This window comes from Chanodichthys erythropterus, chromosome 18 (assembly GCF_024489055.1).
Source record: "Chanodichthys erythropterus isolate Z2021 chromosome 18, ASM2448905v1, whole genome shotgun sequence".
Classification (NCBI taxonomy): Eukaryota; Metazoa; Chordata; class Actinopteri; order Cypriniformes; family Xenocyprididae; genus Chanodichthys; species Chanodichthys erythropterus.
In genome coordinates this window covers 28,492,966-28,517,487 of record NC_090238.1, presented here as the reverse complement: position 1 = coordinate 28,517,487, position 24,522 = coordinate 28,492,966, and the positions used below count along the sequence as shown (strand labels likewise).

The 24,522-nt window shown below is 36.8% G+C and overlaps 1 protein-coding gene across 1 annotated transcript in view; it reads left to right on the top strand.

Annotated features, from left to right (window-relative positions):
- Positions 1 to 24,522, top strand: part of alk (ALK receptor tyrosine kinase) — a 504,605-nt gene that overhangs the window by 178,116 nt on the left and 301,967 nt on the right. The window contains exon 2 of the mRNA XM_067367730.1: positions 21,005 to 21,118. Within this exon, the coding sequence (XP_067223831.1) occupies positions 21,005 to 21,118 (114 nt within the window). The remainder of the gene's footprint in view (positions 1 to 21,004; positions 21,119 to 24,522) is intronic.

The following is a 24,522-nucleotide window of genomic DNA, read 5'->3' as shown; positions in this document are numbered from 1 at the left end:
GACATAATATATTCCTGGCGCTTTAACTTAATCTGTTGATATATTTGTCTGAAATATTTTGAAACCATTTGTTCAAGTAGAAAGATTAAATATTTCTTTTGCATTGTAATAACATCAATGATCCTGATATTTTAATAAATAAACTCTTCTTTCATTTGTGTTGCTTCTTTAGAAGACCATCAGATCTACTTGGAGGAGGAGTTCATGGAGTAGGTAAGCTCTTTAGTAGGTGGAATTGAGGTAAATGTTTCAGAGGTTTGTTGTTATCTGTCATTTAGATTAATTAAGGTAACCAAAAGTTATTGAGAGTCGGGAAAAAAGGAAAAAAAAAAAAAATAATAATAATCTCATCCCTTTCTATATAGAAGCCAGCAAGAAAAGGGACGTTAAAAGCATAAATGCCGATGACCAGGACATATAGCTGGAGAAGAATGGAAGTAGTTGTCCAGTCCCCCGATGTGGCAAAATTTAAAGAAAGATGGCCTGCCCTCTTTGAACCATTCCAGGTAAATGTTTTAGCACTGACATGCTGCTCATTCAGTTTTTTTAAAAAGGCAAATAATAGTGAACAAGCTTGTTTATGTAATGCTAGACACACTTTTTGCTGACCGCATACTGAAGACCCATCCCACATATTTTATGGAGTATTGGATTGCATAATAATGAAAGTTTGCTAATTCTTTACACATCTTGAGTGTTCCAAATAACAGTCAAACAATTGATGTATTACAGATAAATGAAGAAAAAAACATTTTTGATTACAGCTCCTAATTCATTTTAAGGTTAAATATAAAAAAAAATTATATATATATATATATATATATATATATATATATATATATATATATATATATATATATATATATATATAAATAATATATGCTTTATCAGACCCACACTGATAAATGCATTGTATGTTTGTAGCTATATGGCCTGCAAGATTCAGTTTTTCATTATTCACTTACCAACTATAGGATCCAAGTACCTCTGTGGTGAAGAAGAGAGACATGACTCTGAGATGCCTCATTGAATACATGGGAGAGAGTGAGCAGGAGCTCATCTCTGACTACTGTAAGTATTTTTTAAAAAGCATAGTTTGACTTTTTTTGGGGAAAAGCACGTATTCCTCAGATATCAATCTTATGTCTGTCTGAGTTTAGTACAGAGCTGGAGTTGGGGATTGGTTAGCTTGTCTTAGAACACATACTATAATTGGGTGGAAATGGCTAGTCTGGCTCTGTCAAAAATTCAAAAACAGACCTACAAACACCAAAATGTATGTGCAGGAACCAGTGTCCAACATTAACCTTTTGGTCTTCCAGTGGCTAGTTGACTTGATTTAAAAGATACTGTCATATTTTTTAACTGCAGCTTCACAGAAGTAAAATCTTTGTTTTATAATAATGCAGGAGTCATAATCATCTGATGATATAACTGTAAGCATGGTATTTTCAGATACTTTTACTTAACCACACCTATGTGTTACCAGCTAAACCCCTCTCCCCTTTAAGGATTTAGTCCTTGGAGGTTACTTGTGTATGTGATGTAGTCTAGCAGGTTTGTTGTGGCAAGTGAGTCTCTACTGAAAGTTGTACTATGAAGCCAGTTCAACAGGCCATGTTCAACAGGCCAACGTTTTGTGAACTTTAATGTGTGATTTTACTGAAGGCTTTTGAAGATTGTTCTCTGCTGCCACTTATTGTTCTGTTTGTCTCATACAGGGAAAAACGGACAGCAGTGTCCACGAGGACTTGAAAATGCGCAATATGCAGATATATGTCTGCCGTGAACCAGATGCAGTGGGCATCATCATTGAGGGAATCCCAGTGCTTACTGATCTTGGAAATCTGGCCAGGGCATGTTGCCTGCTTCTGGGGATGACATATGCTCTGAACCTGCAGTATCCACCACAACTCTGCAAAACATTTGAGGTGTTCCAAAGACTTTTTACAGGACTTGACACTGCCCCCAAAGCTTTCCTCCCAATTCATGACACTAAACGACAAACTTCTGAGTAGGTTGGTCAAATGCCAGCCTCACACTCAATGTCAATCTTGTGTTTTTCAGAGCTTTTCAGAAGATTGTTCTGTTATATAAAAGAAGTTTCTGTAATTTTTAATGTTAAAATGTTTACATTACCATTATTGTGTTACATTAACATTAAAATTGATTACAGAAAATTACTGCACCCAATTGTTTGTATATGGCAGCTGTTATATAGTAATAAAAGTTGGAAACGAATACCTCTCTTTCCTCATTTATTAAAGTTATGGCAATGCTAACTAATTATTTCAAGTGGATTAAAGAAATAATTTGTCTAAATTAATGAGAGTAAATGAATTCATTAAAATCAAAAAGTTTATTTTTTTATTTTAAATGTTACTTATTTTAACTAAGTACGATTTGGTCAATATGCTGCTCTTTGTCACAATGGCTAAACTCAAATGATTTGCTTTATCTTGTAGACTCTACTTTTTTTTTTAGCTTACAGTAAAATACATAATATTGATTTTTACCAACTCAAAATACCAAGAAGTTCACTAAACTTACAAAAAGTAGTTGGAAAATATTGCCTTAATTTTTTTGAGTTGAATTTAAGCAACAGTTTTTACAGTGCAGACACCTCGAATATGAGGCATCTGGCAAATGGACCAGCCAATTAGTGGTTGGTCTAGTAGCCTATGGGAGGTGACAGAGGGGGAATGCAAACAAAATGCTGAGTTTTAACATTCATTTAATTCTGCCCCATCTTAAAATAATGTAAATCACCTTTAATGTAAAAACAGAAAATGGTAGAAAATGTCAGATACATGATACCAATCAAATCACCTCACCTTTTGCCGTCAAAACTGAGTTGCCATATATGGTAGGTTGCATGCGGAGAATCGCCAGTCGCGCTACATTACTGCCATTCTCGACAATGTACCTTTGTAAAAGTGGAGATTTAGCACTTACTAGCATGACAAACAAAGACACAGACTGTGCATAGAGATCGTCAAAATCGTCACACCATGACTCCCTCCCACTGTTGTCTGATTTGAGCTGGTGCAGGTACCTCAAGATTATTTTTCAAAAACCAGTCTTCATGTATTTCACAACACTTGTGATTCTTATTAAGAAGGGGTCAAGGATTCCTTGCCTTAGCAAAATCTCTGAGAACCTGACACCTTGTATTTCTGGAGACTGGAACCAGGTAGTTTGCAGTTCTGAAAATTGTGGCACTGGAGAATAAGAATTAAATGTGAAGAATTAAGTGTGAAACCACCAGAAACTCTGGAAAGACTTTTGCAGTTAACATGCATCTTTTCTTCTCAATCTGTTTTTTTTGTGGCCCTGCTGCCCACACCTTAATTTTGCAATTAACATAGTATCACATCCTTCTCATGGGCATTAAATAATTTCTGACTGTGGAACGCACAATGTTTTACTATTCAAAAGAATCATTTTTACTCATTGAATTTTGGTTACACTGTAAAATAACACATGACTTTAGTAAAAAGGGTTGCAAATGCTGTTCACATTGACATCAAGTTGTTTCACCCCAGACATCCCCTATTCAAGTTTGAGCTTGAAAACAAAGCACTTCCCCTGGGGCTTTGAAGAGTCACCATAGTAAATGGTGAAAAGTTCTAGGGTTCAACCGTAATTTTGTGCATGACTTTTTAAAAAACGTTTCCTTTTTTGATAAAAATGACAGTAGAAAGGTTACTGAAAGTTGATAGGCATTATTTAATAGGCACTGTTGTACAACGGAAAAGAAAGAGACAGACAGAGAAACAGAGAGGGAGAGGTCAAAGCTGCAGTTCAGATTTATAGAGAGTCATTTCACTTTTTAAAAGCCAGGCCTGTATTACATTAACTTCCCGATTATGGCGGGAGCAGGGAGGCGTAGCGCTAAATCACATCCACTTTCTCACAGTGAGGGTATTTTATTGATGGATTATGTTTGTGTCACAGTATTCTGAATGCCAAATACACTGCATCATCTCACTGATATTAAGGCTGAAAAATGGCAGGTGTGATCCTCAGGGCAGGTAATATCTGTTGGACTGAAAGTAAAAGAGGTTTGAGTTAGGTACGATCACCTGTTAAGATAGCCAACATCTTAAATAGTTTATATGGTTCAGTTAGTTATACTAAAAAACTGGTGAGCCATGATCCAAAAAGGTTTAACATGTCTGTTCTAAGAATATATTTGACAATGTGTGATTTTTAAAGGAAATAGCTTGTAAAAAAAAAACAAAAAAACAAGACCTTCCCTGACTTCCTAGGCTATCTATGAAAGTCTACTGACTTTTTTTTTTTTTTTTTTTTGTAAAGAGTTTTGCTGGGGAAATAAAAAAGAATGTCACATTTAGGCTTGCTCCCGAGAAGCTCTCTTCCATTCAATGACACATGAAATGAATGCCTAAACAATGTTCAGGATAATGCTTAAAGAACCATTCTGTACTGTAATGTCAATGTGTCTTGCAAAGAAAATGAATGAAACTATGAATTAATGATACACAATGACACTTTTTATTGAGGCTCAAGTGTTTTTGTCCAAAAAAAAAAAAAAAAGATATAGATGTTTAAAACCTTTAATTCCAACCTTCATTCTTACCCTTTGTCTGAAATAATCAGTTTAAAGTGGATGGCTTATTGTCAGTAAATGGCCACAGTTATGATTGGCTAAGGTCATTGAATGAAGAAAATGATTCAACGCCCCTTTGCTTTTGCACGCAAGTATTTTAAAAACAGTATTCATATAAATTAGTCATTTACAAGCATTATGGCAACGGTTTTACGATGTAGCTGCTGTCAGATCCAATACATTTGGAAAACGTTCTTTTACTCTTCCTATACAGACTCAAGCCTGTATAGTATGTCAGAAATTAAATGGGCATGTATATTGTATGCAGTGTAGACAGCATCATTGATTTTAATGGGTTATTTACTTATGAATTTCTGTGATGGTTGTGTTGGGTGTAGACAGGTGTCAGACATTAAGAGACTGAATGCAAGTGGGCGGGGCTTATGGTGCAATGGTGTAAAGGTATTTATCAATAGGTGTGTTCGATTTGAAGTGGTGCTGCACAGACTGATTGGTGTATGACATCAAAGTACGATTCAAGCGTCGCTTCCAGTCCAACACACATGTTGGATTTTTTAATGGTACAAAGACCTCTTATATGTGAAAAGGTGAGGGAAAAAAAGAAAGAAAATTTAATTTCTCCTTTAAATGACCCCTTTAAGAACATTTTTGTACTATAAACAACTTTGGCACAGTGTTTGGTTGCAATTTATAATGTAAAATCTGGGTCCTGAAGCAGAACCAAAGCTCTAAAAATGAAAGAGGCTTTTCTGGCTGCTGAATGAAAACATAAAACATTAATTTTAAGCCATAAGTCATATAAAGCTTGATGAGACACGATAAGGCTCTTTAAATCTTTGGCTTCTCTGCTGATTTCTTCTTAAATGCACAGATGCCACATCATTTCATGGGAAAATGCATTAATGATGCACATTAAATGCATCAAAATAAGTTTAAAAACTCTGACATTTAACTTTTGAGCTCATATGCTACCAAATTTAGAGTGATTTTTGCACAGACTTTTAAATAACTCTAAACGGGAGGGAATAAAACAAAACATTGGTCTAATTGAAATGTTGTGAAAACTGAAATATTTACAAGACATGAATTCCCAGTGTTACTAATTTGCATTTAGATAAGAAATTACTTTGCCATAGCCAAATGCGCTCAATCATAAAATGCATTAAATACCAGGTCCTCATATTTTCATTAATTCGTTTTAGATGCCCCTCATTAAAAATACAGTTTTGCTTCTCAGTACAAGCTATAACATCTGCAGGAGTGCAGGAAGTGTATACAATGTTCGCCTCAGTATGTTAGTTCTCCCAGCCGTATAATCGTATATTACAGTAGTAAAAGGGCTGCTGTCTTTTAACCAGTCAGAGGTAAATAAACCACTCCCATTCCAGATGATTGGCTTCACTGGCTAGATCTGGGGGATTTTTTGTAATATGCAGCAAGTACTGTAGAGAGTGAATCCAGTGTTATAAAATCTGGGCAGTATAAATATAAAAATAAAATATAGTTTGGAGGTTTACAGTAATGATGTGTAATGGACAGGTCTGGTTACATGTTTGTAAGAGTCTTATAAGTGGGGAATCTTCATTTAACTATTTATGTTTTGTGTTGAATTTCAGTGTCACCATGAGAAATAAAGTTTGGAATCCTAAATGGTTTTAAAGTGCATGCTAATTGTCATTTTTCTCTTCTTTTCAGGCTTTCAGGGTCGTCATGCAACATAGATGTCCATACTCCATCATCGCCATTTCATCACCATTGTCGTGCACCTCTTTCCAACATCATAATCATCACCACCATCATCATCATTATCATCTATGTACATATTCACCATCATCCCCCCTAGAGTTATTCGCACCTCATTGCCAGCTTCGTCATTATAGTCACAGATTAGCTCCACTGTGGAGTCATTAAGCTGTCAAACCTTTTGAGTATCTGAATGATGAGGTAGATGTTTTTGATCTTCACCGCTCTAATGCCTGTTGGGTAGACTACTGGAGTGGAACATTAGGACAGATGTTCTAAAAATGAATTGATGGCCATGCTTAGCTTATTTGCACAAAATCTGAACCACTTCACTTTGTGAATCATTTTGCCTCATTAGCTTTGCTGATCAATGCTGTGTCCATGCCTTCAATGACTTTCTCAACATCAGAGGCAATGGAGATGAACGGCTGCTTGCGGAACAGCCATTTTGGACAATTTACATGATTGTTTGCAATAATAAGCATTCGAGCATAATTGAAGCTAGGCGTTTTCTCAATCACAAATGTGGGTCAATCTCATTGCTTCATTTTACATTCATCCTATGCTGACAGTAATTACAGTAGCCCATGAGGGTGCAATACAACAACATTAGTGGAGAAAACAAAAGTTAAATGCAGATTTTGTGGCTTAATTGGTTGTGTTGTCAACTTTTGTTTGATTCACAAACATTCTTGTTTCTTGTGGGGACAGCCGTATTAGTCGCATGAAGTCTGAGTCATCATTTATGACACATTTTCTTAAATGTCATAATGATCAGAGAACCGTGAAAGTGTTGTAATTAAATAAGCTTCCTCGTTTTATACCCAAATGTACTATTTTTGCAAACAGACACTACATTACTGTATACCACACACTGTAAACCCAAACAGCATAACTAACTTATAATGGAAAGTACCTTTTACTCAAAATGTGCCAAAAAGTTTAACCAACTTTTATTTTATGAGTTCATTCAACATCTATCAGAGATTTAAGTTAACACTAAATATTTTTTGTGAGTTTTTACATCTCCGCTAAAGTTTGGAGTTCAAGGAACTTGAAAAAAATAGATTCAACCATAATCAAATAATCAAATATGTACGCCCTCTAGTGGTGTTGGTCATTGCTGAACTTGCACTCCCCTCCACACAGATACCCAGACGTTTGCAGGGCAGCTGGATTCGACAGCAGGTCAATTCAAGTCCAAATACATACATTTTTATTTGGATAGCTACACAAATACACAAGTATTCAGCTGTTTATAATAATGTTGCAGACTGGTCTAATTAGTATCTGCTACATCACATTGTCCGCCCACAGGTGAGGTTATATATTTGTGCTCTGTGGCAGTTTTACAATAGTGCATAATTTGCAAACTAATAGGCTATGTTTTCAGGTTTACATCACATAACCAGCTCCAGATGTACATGTATGACTTTTCAGACAGTAAATTTGCTTGGTATGATACAGCACTGGACTTGCGATGTGGAGTCCCATGAAAAACAGGTCATGATACAAGAGTTCTAAAATAGCATTGTTACCACAGTAAATGTGTTTTTATCTCATGTTTGCTTTTGTTAACACTATCGGTTATGTTTAGTGTAAAGGTATGTTAATTTCTAACACGACTGAACATTGAACTTTTAAATAGCACTCACCGGGCATTTCATTTCACGACTACAACAACCAGTGTAATAAATATTGCCAGATTCTCTTCATCTGTTTCAGATAAAACTAAATTAGCTTTGAGTACCACTCATTTCACTTTGAAAGTGTCACGAAACGTACAAGAACCAAAAAAATGTCATTTTGCAGAAATTGATTATGGATGAACCTTCTGGGATTTACAATATAACATACTGGACATCTTGGCTCATGAGTTTAGAGGTTCAAGGCCAGCCTTTGAATTTGTTGCTGTTCTCAAAAAGTCTTCAAGCTCTATTACTATCACAGAAAGCAATAACATCACTGACACACTTAAATCATTCCCACACCTCAACCAGCTTAGTGTAGATTTCCCTGGCTAGGCTTCCTCCATTAAGACTGCAGGGATATTGTTGTGTGAATACTGTATTGTGTCTTGGATGGATGGATGGTTGGATAGAAAAAGAAAACATAGAGTGTACCTTTCCCCTCTTCATAGAACTATACTGTAACAGATACCTGTTTTGGTAGACCAGTACATGTATTTCTGTGACAGTGATCATAAACTAGATCACATTTTATGATGGGTAAAGGTGACCCTACTGTCCTACATTAAGGAAGTTGACATTTCCGACAAACTTGAAGCATAACAGAAGGTATCAAAAAAATAAAAAATAAAAATAATGCTGACTTTATAAGTCAGGTCACTGACAAAATTTACTTCCTAAAAGATTAAACACATGAAATATCTCTCATGTTCTGTTTGGTGTCTGAGACTGTAAGTCCATTTTAATATCTTTACAAATATATTTCTGTCATGACTCTTGGAGAGATTGGTATGGTAATGGGTATGACAGTGTTGATATAGTTGATCTTGGTGGAATAGATCCGCACTGCTACAGCAAATACTAATAAGATATTTGAAGGATGAGCACACAAGCTCATTGGCTACTGATACAGCAAGAACCAATCAGCTGTGCCCTGTAGAGAATGATGTGATTGCAAGCAGGTTTGCAAGCTTGGGGATCATCGCCTACGATGGAAAAAATAAATAAATAAATAAATAATGACTTCAACTTCAGTATCCTTCAAAGATTTCATGTCACTCATATAGCCTTAATCCCAGCAGTAAAGCTAACTGATCAAATTTTAAAGAATTCAGAAATTGTCCTCCAGTTTAGAGTGCAATATGCATCAGACACTTAAGTGGTCCTCCGTTTGAGGCTGCAGTCTAGCTGGCCTTTTATGTACTCTCCAAAGACAATTTTACTTGCATTTGATAAAATGGAAATGTTTTCTTATTGTTTTAGTTTGAGTTAACTACAGTAATGCTGTCTTAAAATAATGCTTTGTGGTTTGTTAAATTGAACCGACCCTCATATTTGCATAATTGTCAGTTCTTTCTGTAGCCATCTTGTGTTTTTGCGGTTAATCATTGTGTCTCACAAGTGTGCAGTGAATTAACAATGATGTGGGACCTTTTGTCAGAGACTTAAAACATAAAATATGACAAGCTTAGCTTTAGGTTGTCTCTTCCAAATGGTTTTGTAACCTTTTGGATAAAGCCACTGTATGTGTTCTATCATGTTATTACCATTGAGATTAGCTTGGTAATTAATCATGCTCGTTTAATTGGATTTCCTGTAGCTTAGCCTGTTCAAATGGGAACACTTGAAGCACTGCATTGATCATAGGAAGTGAATTGATAAGGACCGGCTCTCAGTTCTCAGACTCCAGTGATCCATAACCCCATTGATAGGTCTGACTGGAGTGAAGGACTGCATGTCTTTAATCAGGTGCACACATGGAGGTCAGGTGACTCTGAATCCACGTGTGCAGAATGTTGAGGAAGTCCAGTCAGGCTCCTGAAAGAAATCAATGCTCCTCTGTGGCAGCATCAGAGTTTAATTCAGCCCCTGACATTTTTCTTTTTCTTCTTTCTTTCACTCCTTTTCTTTAGTCTTAGGCTTTGACAGGAATTTAATGACCCGCCAGGAGTGGACGGGTAATCAATTTATAAGAGCCTTAATGTATGTATCCACATCCAATCCTAATTAATACAAACGCAGACAGCTGCTGTATAATATCTATGCTGTGCTGCTATAGGAATGATGTGGGGGAAATAAGTGGGTCACAGGGGTTTGCATGAACTCATTCAGAATTCACAGGCTCTACTCCAATTTCCCTCTTTTCCCCCCTATGTTTCACCTCCCTCAATTACTGCGACAGTCATGTCTGAAGGACACAGGTGTGATTAACATAGCAGTGCAGAATCTGAGATTATGTGTGAAATACTATAGCTTCACTCAAGTGCTCATCCAAAAAACTAAGGTGAAAGGACAGGCTCTTCTTTTTTCAAACATATATTTTTAAATTCTAAACATTTTTTTTTTTTCTCTCTTTTTTTTCAATGGAGAAGTATACAATCTGAAGATATCAACTTTTCCTGTTATGTTTTTAAAGGTGCCCTAGATTGTTTTTTTACAAGATGTAATATAAGTCCTAGGTGTCCCCTGAATGTGTCTGAAGTTTCAGCTCAAAATACCCCATAGATTTTTTTTAATAATTTTTTTTAACTGCCTATTTTGGGGCATCATTAACTATACACTGATTTTTTTTCAGCACGGCCCCTTTAAGAGATGCGTTCCCTCTGCCCCACGAGCTCTCGACTATACATTGCATAAACAAAGTTCACACAACTAATATAACGCTCAAATGGATCTTTACAAGATGTTCGTCATGCATGCTGTATGCATGCTTCAAATTATGTGAGTAAAGTATTTATTTAGATGGTTACGTTTGATTCTGTGTGAGTTTGAGGCTGTGCTCTGTGGCTAACGTCTAATTCTACACTGTTGGAGAGATTTATAAAGAATGAAGTTGTTTATGAATTATACAGACTGCACTTGTTTTAAAAAAATGAAAATAGCAACGACTTGTCTCCATGAATACAGTAAGAAACGATGGTAACTTACCACATTTAACAGTATAAGCAACATGCTAATGAAACATTTAGAAAGACAATTTACAAATATCCGAGTGTTTCCCGGAAGTCTTTTAAACAAATGAGATTTACATAAGGAGAAAACAATGGAGTTTGAAACTCAATGTATGTCTTTTCCATGTACTGAACTCTTGTTATTCAACTATGCCGAGGTAAATTCAAATTCTGATTCTAGGGCACCTTTAAGAGGTTAAGCCTTTATTTTCTTTACTTGTTTCAACATTTTATTGATTGACTGGTTATATAGAATACAAGATAAATGAACTAGTGGAGCACAGGGCACAAAGTAATGTGGGGTTAGTTTTAACACACATGGTTTAAAACTTTCCACACATATCAGCATGACAAAAATTAGTGTATTAACTAGTTGCCATATCAACACTATATCTAGAAAAAAAGCTGCACCAAAATTAAAAATCTTTGGAAGTGTAACGAGACAGGACACAGCATGGGATCCAACTGCAGGCGTATTAAAGGATCAGTCCACTTTTAAATAAACTTTTCCTGATAATGTACTCACCCCCATGTCATCCAAGATGTCCAGGTCTCTCTTTCTTCGGTCGAAAAGAAAGGATTTTTCTTCCATACAGTGGACTTCAATGGGCACCAAACAGTTGAAGGTTAAAATTAGTTTCACTGCAGCTTCAAATTATTCTACACAATCCCAGATGAGAAATAATGGTCTTATCTAGAGAAACAAAATCACTCATTTTCTTTAACAAACAACAAATATTTAACCAGAAGTTCTCATCTTGAACTAGTTCTCTTTTCTATTAGAATTCCAGCAGTGTAGACGCTGCTAAGTGTATTACTGCCCTCCACAGGTCAAAGTTTGAACTAATTGTCAAAATATGCTAGTTCAATAGTATAATAGTATATAACAGCTAGTTCAAACTTTGACCTGTGGAGGGCAGTAATACGCTTAGTGGCTACACTGCTGGAATTCAAATAGAGAAGAGAGCTAGTTCAAGATGAGCATTTCTGGTTAAAATGTATAAAATTCTGATTTTAAATGTATAAAAACAGTGGCAAACAGGTAAAGCAAGGACAAGGCAGAATCGTGGTCATGGAACACGGCAGGCAGATATCAATCACAAGTCCAAGACAGAGCAAATAATCCAAAGGGCAGGCAGGCAGGCAGCAGAGAATCATACACGGGAAACAGACAGGACCAGTAACAGGCAAACAAACACAATGACAAACGCTCAGAAATGCAAACCATAGTAGTACAAGACCTTACAATGTGCATGAGGAAGAGAGCAGCTTATATAGTCCAGGTAATGCGTGGCAGCTGGGTGTGGTGATTAGTGATTGGTGGAGTTAGTGCAGGTGATAGGCAAAGAGGATTATGGGAAATGGAGTCTGGGAATGACTGGAACTGTGACAGGAAGTGTCACAGGGAATGACTGGAATTGTAATGTTCACTGAACATTTATTTAACCATAGCAAACCATCTTATATCTGTTATTTAACAGTTCTTTAATGCTGATTTAACCAGCAGAAGAGAGGTTTAAATCCCAGTTGTGTAGGTGGGGCATGTTGTAACACTGCGTTACAATGTGCACCTATTAGAACTATGTTATTCTATTCTGTACTTTTATGATTTCTGTTGAGAAACCATGAAAAAGGTGAATAAAGACTCAGTCAATGTTCAGAAATTATTAATTATTATTATGTTTTGAACTATGCTGTATAGCTGTGTTTTGCGGTGTGTTTGTTGTCAAATGCAAAAAATTTGTTTATTTTTAATTATTAAAAAAATGGCATTATTTTATATGAAAAAGTTAATAGTTGTATTTTATTGACAAAATGTTTTAGCTTGTTAGTATATTTTTTATTACATCAGATAACATTTTGTGCCCTACCTACGGGGCATTTTGTCACATTTCACTTCCATTCTGACGGGTAAATCAAGAAAAAACTATACACTGTTTTAATGAAACAAAACCACATAATTGTTCTGGACATGTGTGAAATGAATATGGGAAAAATAAATACTCTGAACCCCAAGTGAATTTACACAAACTGAGAAAGTCAAAAAGTGTTACTTTGTGCCCCGCTCTCCCCTACTTTCATTATACCTCTATGATGCTTTTAGTAGAAAGTATGGTTTAAACGAACGAAATTTTAACAGGAACATTAAAACGAAAAACGAAATCAGGTTTAAACATTCTGAACAGAAACGCTGATTTGAAATTATCATTAAACGGTTAACGTCATGTTATCGTTCTGTTTAAGATTTTAATTTGGCAGTCAACCAATCATGAATTCAAAATACTACGACATATGCAAAAGAGACGTTGACGCATCCGACGTGAATGAAATGCCCGCGTTTGCTCTGCTGTCAAGTCGCAAGGCGATGTGCTGCTTGATTAGCTGTTGAATCCATTTTTTTTCAAGGGTAACTTATGTTACCATGGCAAGTTATGCGTGCTGTGTTTTGAAACCAGCGGGAATTGTGTTTTGTCCGTCAAGAACAGTCGCATCTGAGGCAGTAAGTAACGTTAAGTGCATCGCATTAAGTTTCTATCAACTTTATAGGTTATTGTGGGCCATATGTGGGCGCTCAGCTTTTAATGTCGTTTAATATATTTGGTAAAAAGCTTGTGTTAAAAAAGACGAAATGTTAAGCTGCTGTATTGGTAATTTCAGACTAAGATACTCTTCTCTGCTCGTCCAATACATAAAACACACGTCGTGTTTTGAATAAAGAAACTGCACTTATTCAAATAACCAGTTTTTATTACTTTATTTACTGTACCCTTGCACTGCAAACAAGCAGAGTCTTCAAAATGCGTGCAGGACTAATCAAAGTCCCTTTAAGACAAGTCATTTCACTCAGCTGCCATCTTTGAAACGCCTCTCGGGCAGGCACGTGCACACATAGACAAAAAAGGGGCTTGAGCACCTGCCCTTTTTCTTCCTCGAGAGAAAGTGCCCTTTTTTCTGGGGTGCTTCTTTTTTTTTTTTTTTTTTAATAAATGAATATATATTCCTGTTTGTGCACAGCTTCCCTGTCAAACAAATATATTTACTGAATAAAACAAAATACTAAATCAGGTCGGCTTTGTCGATTTCAGATGCCCTAGCTCACTCCGCAACACGCCATTCATGCCCGCTCGAGCGCGCGCCCCGCCCCACCTAACCTCATGTTTGCTGCTGGCTGAAAACTTGTGACAACTATTCCCGCGAAAAAGCAACTGCTGTCTGGCGATGAGAAGCGAAAAAGAAAAAAAACCCTAGATGGATGCATTTCTTTCAGGTAGGCTATTTGTTCACAAACCTGAAAGTTCTGGCTATTTAAGGGTTATTTATACATTTAACGCTGCATTAATAGTTTGACCACCATCGACACATTTGCCTGATTTGATACTAATGAAATCTATGTCATATTATAATTTCAGTTATTTTATTGTGCTATGCATTGCGTTTTGAACCATGGTAAAGATATCGGTTGGGCTGTCAATACCAGAAGAGGAGCACGGACGCACATCCATGAACCGCATTATTAGACAGTTTTCTAAGGATGCATGGTTTGTTAAAACTATTTAAAAATCATGATAATACAGCATCAGCTACATAATGTTATTCTTAAATCTACGCTTACACAGGGTAATACATCAATTGCTCTCTCTTTGCATGTTTGATGTCCACATATTCTTGTTGAAGAAATTACAGTGGCTGTAGCATTTCTATCACAAAGAAGTGGCCGAATATTATTATTTTACTAAAAATATATTTTTAATCATGGTAGCCTATTTTATAATATATAATGCATTAAGCATTAACAGTTTTTGTTTAATTTAGAAGAAATCTACAGATGCAAAAAGATGGATGGTAGTACACTTAATCTAAATGTGTATAGGGTTAGGGTTAAGTTTTCTTTTCATTAGAGTAAAAGACATGGAAGCAAAAATGGACCAAAATCTAAAAATTGTCCACTTCATGAAAGCAATCCAATAACACCGAAATAATTAAAACGATTTACTGATTTGTGCAAAATAAATTATTAGTGAAACTATGTCCTTCTCCTTGGTGCAGTCATTTATTCAAAATATATAGCTACTTGCTAGTTGCTGTTGCCTTCTCTTGTGATAAACCTAGTGAATACTAAAGAAGAACATGGTCTCTGTGTGAACTGATTATTTTGTAGAAATCTGTGGAGTATAAAACAATTCTGTGAGTGTGAAGGAATTAAAATAAATTGGTAAGGAAAGTCAGAGTTGTCTTAATATATTTAAGGGTTCATTATTTTTAAAATAAATAATTATGAGAAGTGCCCTTTTTACCACTTGAGCCCCTGCCCCCCAAAATGTCTGTGCACGTCCCTGCTCTCGGGCATCCAAGTGCAGCTCCTATCTCTTTGAATCGGGAAACATCAATTCCCCCAGAAATTCTCCAAAGCTGTTCAACAAGCTTTCGATTAAATTTCATATTTGAAATAACCAATGAATTCTGACAACATCTGTCTCATAAATTTTGTTTCCAAACGCTCGAATCATGACAAAAAACTATTATTCAGGCTGGAATTTATCTTCCAGAATCTGGCAGTAAGGTGTGGGAGTTCATTTTTAGTCCATCTCTTATCCTGAAATGTCCATCTTGCAGAGATGGACTAAATGATCTTCCAAAACTTACTGCCAGATTCTGGAAGATAAATTCTTCAAACAGTGGTACAAGAGGATGTGGTGCTGGTCCTTCAGGAGTCACTCTCAAGCTGTCTGTCTATAAGGCCTATAAAAACCCAGTCTTCATGTATTTTATAACACTTCAGCTTGTGATTCTTATTAAGAGCGGGTCATTTTTTAGGATTCTTCACCTAACCTAAGTCTCTGAGATCCTGACACCTCACACTTCTGAAGACTCCAGGTAGGTTTCAGTACTGGGAAATGGTGGCGCTGGAGACTAAAGGGTTCCTGATGGTTTCACACTTAATTCTTCACCTTAATTCTTAATTATTTTGCAGTTAACGTGTCTTTTCTTCTCCAGCTGTTTTTGTATGACCCCGCTGACCCAATGAGCATTTCACTGTCCAATGGTCATGCTTTAACTTTGCAATTTCTAGTATTACATTAGTATTGCGTCCTTCTCATGAGTATTTAATAATTTTTGACTTTTCAGTCTTAGTTAAATCTCTTTTTTGGCTCATTTTATCTGTAAAAGAAAACCTGCCTAATAATTCTGCACACCTGAATATAGGGCATTTTTCATTTCCAGCCTTCATGAACAATTATATATCACTTATAAATGATTAAAAAACAATATTAATAGTAGTTATTAAGATTGATGTGGATTGGAATTGGTAAAATGTGCTTGGAAAAAAAATATGATCAGAAAATCAACTTGCCTAATAATTCTGCACACAGTGTAGGCAAGAATAAACCTGGTGTTCTCCATGATTCCTGTTCATTCTGACAACAAGCACTTTAATGCAACAAGCTTGTATTCACGACTTCTAAAGTGGGAATTATGAAATTTCCGATAGCACGTGAAGGCAGCGTAAGTCTCAAGCTCTTAGTATAAAGTTCAATTCAAACTCTAAAACATTTTCAGAACGATAATGTTACAGAAGGAATGCATGAAACGAAACTTTAAACTGATTGAATTAGCCCTGGTTAAAAGCACCATCCACTTTTGTTGTATGTAACAGCTTGAAAATGTTCCCTTACATCTCATTCTTTGTTACATGGTAGAATAACAATAATATGGGGGTTAGAAGAATGACATGACAAATAATGGGTTTTTGTTTTTGGGCAAACCATTGCTTTAAAAAGTTTATAGGCTGAAGTTGCCTCATACTTTTTTAAAGACCTCTTAACCGCCCAGTCATATCACCTTGTCCTGTGGCCTGATATTTAGGAGGATCTTGTGCAGCTCCCCTGATGGCCCTCTATGGGTAATTGAATTTATTTCAGGATCACTGCGCTGCCGCTAAACAAAACCCATGAGAACAGCACTACATCAGAAGACATGTCCTATCAAACATGTCTTTTACTTCACTGGTTGTGCTTCTTATCAAGCATGTGCTGTTTGTTTATTTATTTGGAAAGAAAGAGTGTAGAGGCCAAGCAGGCCTGAGATTGGAGCACTGGTGGATGACGAGCGATGAGGGGTGAGCGGGTGCAGAGTAAAAGCTGAGCCTCATTGATCAAATGATGGAAAGCTCATGAGTTCTCAAAGATGGATGAGTAACCAGCCTTGGGCTGTTACATCATGAATGGAATGGAAAGCACCTTTTGACCACAGGATGCATTTAAAGGTGGTGTTTAAAGCATATAACACAAATGATAAATGCTCATACAAATGTAGTGGTTTTATAAAAGTTTTGTGAATTAACCCTGTTATTGAATAAAAAAAAATAAAAAAAATGCTATGCCTTAAACTATACAATATGTAATGCCTCGTTCTCAAACAAACATGAATTTTATATAGGCTAGATGGCCATGCACAGTTGCCCCAATGTCAATTAATGTCAATAGCTTTGTTTACACATTGATCTGTAAGAGGCGGTAGCAAGAAGAGTTCACAGTGCCATATTGAGTATAATGACAGATTTACTTAGTGAAGAGCCAGTTGATTAGTTGCTGTGAACAGAGTGAGAGGGCCATGAGTGTTTGGGAAACCTGTTTTGAAACAATCACTAACAGTCAGGGCTCTGGGCTGTAGCCTGTGTTGCTTATTGACAATCATTCTGGCGGTCTTGTGCACTGATCTTTGCTGCACACTAATAACTACTCATGAAAGTTGTTTTCTGTTTACTATTGATTCTTTCTTAATAGTCATTTGGAATGATTAAAGAGTACATGTGCACCTGCTCCTCTGAGGCCATATAAAGTACTAGCTGAAGCACACTTTTCTTCACATTCCACAAAGTCTAGAATTACCTGTGACAGATTGCAGCCAGCAGATTTATAGTACAAAAACAGACGCCCTGTTCTCCCTCTCTAATTTAGCTTCTTATGAATTAGACTGGTTCAGATGGTAGAGAGAATAATCAGGGTCACGGCACAATCAAAGAAACCTGTCAATTTTACTTTTTGGATGGCAATACCTGGTCATAGGTGACCACAGGTTATCGTCGTTCTAAACACCACTTTAACCATGGGTAAAGAAACGTTTCACATTTGTAATTTAGAAGCGGGGCTAGCACCGCTTTTTAACTGGGGTTGTGAAACCCTGCTCTGAAGGGGCAATGTTAACCCCACATTGCGGTGCCAAACTTGTACAGTGTGAAACAATGCAGTGTTAGAATGTTAAAGCTAGACGTTTAGCAACAGACAACCAATGGCGTACTCATATTTGCCTGCTTTGGACAGTCACAGAAACAATGTGCATTTACATATAAACAGTAAATTCAGTGTTTGATAGGAAAAATGTCAAATGCTGACAGAAAACGTGACAATATGTAAATAAGAACGTTAACCCAGGGTTTAGGAATGTACAATGTGAAATGTCAGTTTATGAATATCCAGGATTAATTGTTAACCCCAGGTAAATAATGAGCAATGTGAAACGTGAAGCAAGATAACCCAGGATTCCATTTACCCAGGGCTTAGAAGGACTCAGGGTTTTTTGAGGGTGAAAAGCCCTATGGAGATATCTGGAAATAAAAAAAGTTCACCAAGTAAACTTTTGTAGACAAACTAACTGCACTGGCTTTGTAAGGTTAATTTCACTTTCAAATTAAAATTTTCCAATAATTTACTCACCCCAATGTCATCCAAGATGTTTATGTCTTTCTTTCTTCAGTAGAAACGAAATTAAGGTTTTTGATGAAAACATTCCAGGATTTTTCTCCTTATTATAGTGGACTTCAATGGACCCCAAACAGTTGAAGGTCAAAATTACAGTTTCAGTGCAGCTTCAAAGCATTCTACACGATCCCAGACGAGGAAAAAGGGTCTTATCTAGCGAAACGATCGGTCCTATATATAGATATATATATATATATATATATATATATATATATATATATATATATATATATATATATATATATATATATATATATATATATATATATATATATATATATATAATGATATACTTTTAATCATAAATGCTTGTCTTGAACTTGCTCTCTTGTTCTTCCTCTCTATTAGAATTCCGGCAGTGTAGACGCTGCTAAGTGTATTACTGCCCTCCACAGGTCAAAGTTTGAACTAAATTGTCATGTACAATATGCTAGTGCAAGTATATAACAATAAGTTCAAACTGTGACCTGTGGAGGGCAGTAATACACTTAGCAGTGTCTACACTGCCGGAATTCTAATAGAGAAGAAGAACAAGAGAGCTAGTTCAAGACGAGCGTTTGTGGTTAAAAGTATATAATTTAATATAATTACTATACTGTATAAATTTTTAATTTTTTTTTTAGAAAATGACAGATTGTTTCGCTAGATAAGGCCCTTTTTCCTTGTCTGGGATCATGTAGATCGCTTTGAAGCTGCACTGAAACTTTAATTTTGACCTTTAGCTGTTTGGGGTCCGTTGGAGTCCAGTAAGGAGAAAAATCCTGGAATGTTTTCATCAAAAACCTTTATTTCTTTTCTACTGAAGAAAGAAAGACATGAACATCTTGGATGACATTGGGGTGAGTAAATTATCAGGAAATTTTAATTTGGAAGTGAACTAATCCTTTAAAGCATGGCAATCTATTTAAAAATTACATATTTTAAAACTCCACTCTTTGTAAAGAAAAAACTATGCACCTATAGACTGAACACATAAAGAGCATGTGCACGGCAGCACAATTTTCAGCATTGTGTTGTTTACACAGAGGCATTAAAGGGATAGTTCACCCAAAAATGAAAATTTGATGTTTATCAGCTTACCCCCAGTGCATCCAAGATGTAGTTGACATTTTTTCTTCAGGCGATCACAAATGATGATTTTTAACTGCAACCGCTGCCCTCTGTCATTCAAATAATTGCAGTAGATGGGAACTTCATCTATAAGAGTGCATAAACCTTGCTTAGACAAATCCAAATGAAACCCTGCGGCTCGTGACGACACATTAATGTCCTAAGACACAAAACGATCGGTTTGTGTGAGAAACCGAACAGTATTTATATAATTTTTTACCTCTAATACACCATGTCCAACTCCGTTCAGCTTCCGGTGAGTGAGGTCAGATCGCGCTCTGACAACGGAACTGATGTCTGACACTCATTGAAGTATATGGGCGAGACATCACTTCCGTCATCACAACGCGTTTTTTGACCTCACTAGCAGGAAGCTGAACGGAGTTGGACATAGTGGTGTATTAGAGGTAAAAAATGATATAAATACTTTTCGGTTTCTCTCACAAACCGATCGTTTCGTGTCTTAGGACATTAATGTGTCGTCACGAGCCGCAGGGTTTCATTTGGATTTGTCTAAGCAAGGTTTATTCACTCTTATAGATGAAGTTCCCATCTACTGCAATTATTTGAATGACAGAGGGCAGCGGTTGCAGTTAAAAATCATCATTTGTGATCGCCTGAAGAAAAAATGTCACCTACATCTTGGATGCACTGGGGGTAAGCTGATAAACATCAAATTTTCATTTTTGGGTGAACTATCCCTTTTAATGGTATCATTTTCAAAAACTTGCACTTTGAAAACCGTTTTCAGTTCCCCAAAACTCTGTTGTCGTGTAGCCTAAACACATAAAAAGTTTTCAGTTTTTTAGTTGAAAACTGAGGGCGGTTTACACAACAAAGACAAGGGTTCTCAACTCTGGCCCTCGAGGTCCACTTTCCCGTAGAGTTTTGCTCCAACCCTAATCAAACACACCTGAACAAGCTATTCTAAGTCTTCAGCATTACTTGAAAAGTACAGGCAGGTGAGTTTGATCAAGGTTAGAGATAAATTCTGCAGGAAAGTGAACCTTGAGGGCCAGAGTTGAGAACCCCTGGTCTAAAATGTTCCAAAGTTGAGATAAAGCCTGCATCACATAGAACTTAAGTTGTTCAGTCATATTCTGACACTTCAGTTTATTTGCAAAGGCCCTTGACGGAAAATTGTACTTTTGTTTGCAGAACCGCCCTTATCCACAAACTCAGGAAATCCGACCGCTGCCCCCAAATACTGGAACTTTTCTTGGATAGCGGAGGATGAGCTAACTTTCCCAGAGGATCCCGTATCAACTTCAGGTAAGTCACCCGGCATCAGTGTCATAAAGCTTCCTGAACTCTGCGGTCAGTGACAAAGGCAGCCCCTTCCAGGATGTGATGCATATAGGCAGTTGGCTGTCAGTGTGCATAAACGTCCATTTCTCATTCCCAACATGCTCTCATAGCTTTTGACTGCCTGGTCTTGAACTTGCAGTAAGCATCATGCTGTAAGGATTACAAATGATGTAACAAGCCACAACTAAAGGGATGTTTTAAAGAAGATGGCTCAGAAAATCTGCCAGGCTTGAGCACTCAATGCATTCACAATCTACCGTTCAGATGTATTCAATGCTTTTCTGTCTTGGTTAAGTGCATTGCTGATGAGAATGTTCCAAAGTGAGATTTACAATAAACAATTTCCTTGCACTGCTGTATATGATAATATTTAAAGCTGTGTAGATGTCATTCATGAAGAAAAGAAGTATAGTGGTCGAACAAGTCATGGGAATATTATTATATAAATGTGCAAGAACATAATAGGTGTGTAAAAAGAACACGTTTAAATCAAAAACCCATTCTAAACAATAAAATGTGTCACTTAAGCTAAAAATGTGGAAACATCTGAATTCACTGGTTTTATTCAAGTAAAAATACTATTATTTAACGGGCTCAACCTTATTACATTTGGTCACACCAAGAAAAGTAATTTCTGCGGGTCAGATGATTAAACGTTGTCAAGATTTACAACTGACCATATCTACTTTAAGCTTAGAATACACAACACTAATAACTACATGAATGCATAAAGACATTCTAACTATAATTATAACCATAACCAACATGTATTGGTGTGAAAATTTTTGAATCATTGAAACATTCATACAGGTGTGTCCAAACTTTTTACTGGAAGTATATGTATGAAAGAGGCCTATCAAGTTATGCAATCACATTTTTGATCAAGAAAATTAAAGTAAAACAAATATATTTTGTACTAAATACACTGACCATTTAGCACTGTTGTCATGGGCCTAGCAGGGATGAGGAGAGGTGAGGATCTTTTAGCAGACAATCTTTATTCCATTAACACTAAATGATCACTAAAATAATCCAAACAGAAGTCATAGCAATAATCCAAACATGAAGATAATGATGATGATAATCCAACAGGGGTAACAAGGAAAGGGCAACAGAAATCGGCAGACCTGCACAGCCTAGTCCAAAAACTTAGGCAGCTGACTTGTTGCCTCTCTGCCCTATCAGGCAATGACATTAATTTTGGGCTGATGTCATCCAGCCCCTTATTTTTCAACTCCAACCCCTATTAATCAAAGTGACACCTTTCTGGTACAATTTATAATGCCCACTTTTTATGATCAAGCCCTGCCATATACAATATTTGTTCTCATTAAATGTCCTGCTTCTCTCTGAAATATGTCTGATTATAGAAGGAAAATTTCCTAAAAATAACATGGATACATTTTTAATGTTATGGTAATGAAATATGATAAGTAAGTACTGTAAAACTGTCAAAAACCTGTTTGCTCATTTGATTCCATGGGTGAATGAACCTAATGAATCTAAATCCACATATTACCTTTTGAGAGTTTCAATAAAACTCTCTGGGGCTTTGTTCAGATCAGCGAGAAGCGGTGAATGGCCTCGTCAGTTATCCCATAGGGCTTGAAAAACAATGAAAGTCTCTCAACAACCACAGTTTATGTCAGAGGTCAGACTGTCTGCCATAATTTAGCTGTGCTGTTGCCACGAGCTGTCACAAATGGCTGTTTATGCAACACTTCTCTTCTGCCATAGCCCTCAAATCTCATTCCCTCTCGTGTCCAATTCAGGGTGATTGACGTGTGGAGATTGAGGCTGGAGTGGCTGTAGCTTGAGCCCTTATAGCCTAGGTAATTAGTGTCCCTCTACTGGCTGTGCTCTCCTTGATTTATGTTAGGCGCCGGAAAGCTGACGGCATCCGCCATCCATCGACATAATTCAGATGGTGGGGTGGTCTGAATTTTTAGGCTCTGAGTAAAACAGCAGTTCTTCTTTATGTCATCACAATCCCACATTCAAAATTTATGTTTTAGTAACATCACACTGTCCAATATTTATAAAAAGAAAACCTCCTGAGGATACAAAAGTCTTACATGGTGCTTTATGAAGCCTGACATTGCCAGCTTTGATCTAATCTGTGAAGCAAAGCAGCCGCTCGGTCTTGGGTTCACAAATGAACACAGTGGCGCTCTGATGTCACAACGATGTCACCGCTTCCAGTCTCCCCGCTGCTCAGAAAATCACCTCAATCTTCACACAGAAATCATTTTGATTTGACCTAGATAGCTGAACACAACACGGCCCCAACCATAATGGGGTGTGCAAAGCTCCAATCTTCTCTCGGCTGCAGAAATTTGCAAATTAATTCAAATAGGGCCGTTGGGAGACTCAGACACGTCGTCTCAGCTGAGCCCTATATTTTCAAGCAGGCAGACGAGAAGCAGTTGCCATTGATGAAGGTGAATGGTGTGCGCCACTACTGGCAAACTGATAGATTGCAATGTTTCCACAGCATCTGTTGCATGCTGGTGTTTATTACACCCGATAAAAGTGAGTCAGAGGGGGGCTTGGCTGAATGCTGCCCTCACCCAGAACTCCCAGCTCTCCAAATCGAGATTGATCCCCCACTCCACTGCCATGACACCAGGACTAATACTCTCTCTTGTTTTGTTGTGGTTCTCTGCCAAAACAAGCCCCTGGCACAGCTGACATGTATGTGTGCCAGGAGACTGGCGGCTTATGTCCAGTGGAGAGGAGGCAGTGAATAAGATAAAACAAAAGGCCATTTTATAACACCTGAGTTCAGTTGTTACATTCTGGTATGACCAGGTCTTACACGGGTTGGCTGGTGTGTTTGTTTTGCATTTGGTTGAGATTGAGAGGTACAATCATCAAAGCATTAATATATAAATACATTCTCAGCAAGTTTGCACAGCAACAAAATTAGTACAAAGCTGAATGCTCAGTTCTTTTTGGGTAAATAAACAGGGCGCTTATATTTGTACCAGAAGAATTGGGTTTAGATGCAATATCTACAGAATTAGATAAAGAACCTATTTTACCTATTTTACCGATGCCCCACTTCATTCACCTCCAGCATTTTCTATAGCTGCTAATAACTTTTGTCCAATTTTGGATCATCCATCACAACAAATCAATTTCAGTTTAACAACATTCTGGGTTGTCTGGATAGCACAGTCCTCTTTAGATTATGCCACAGCATGTCAATTCGCTAAAGGTCAGGAATCAGGACAACATGTATTTTATTATTTTTCAACAATTTTATTGAAAAAAGACTAAAAAACATGCATTTTATTCCTTTTCGGTCATTGTCTTGTTTAAGCACCCAGCCTTTCTAAATCTTGAAGCTTTGAAGCTGCTATCCT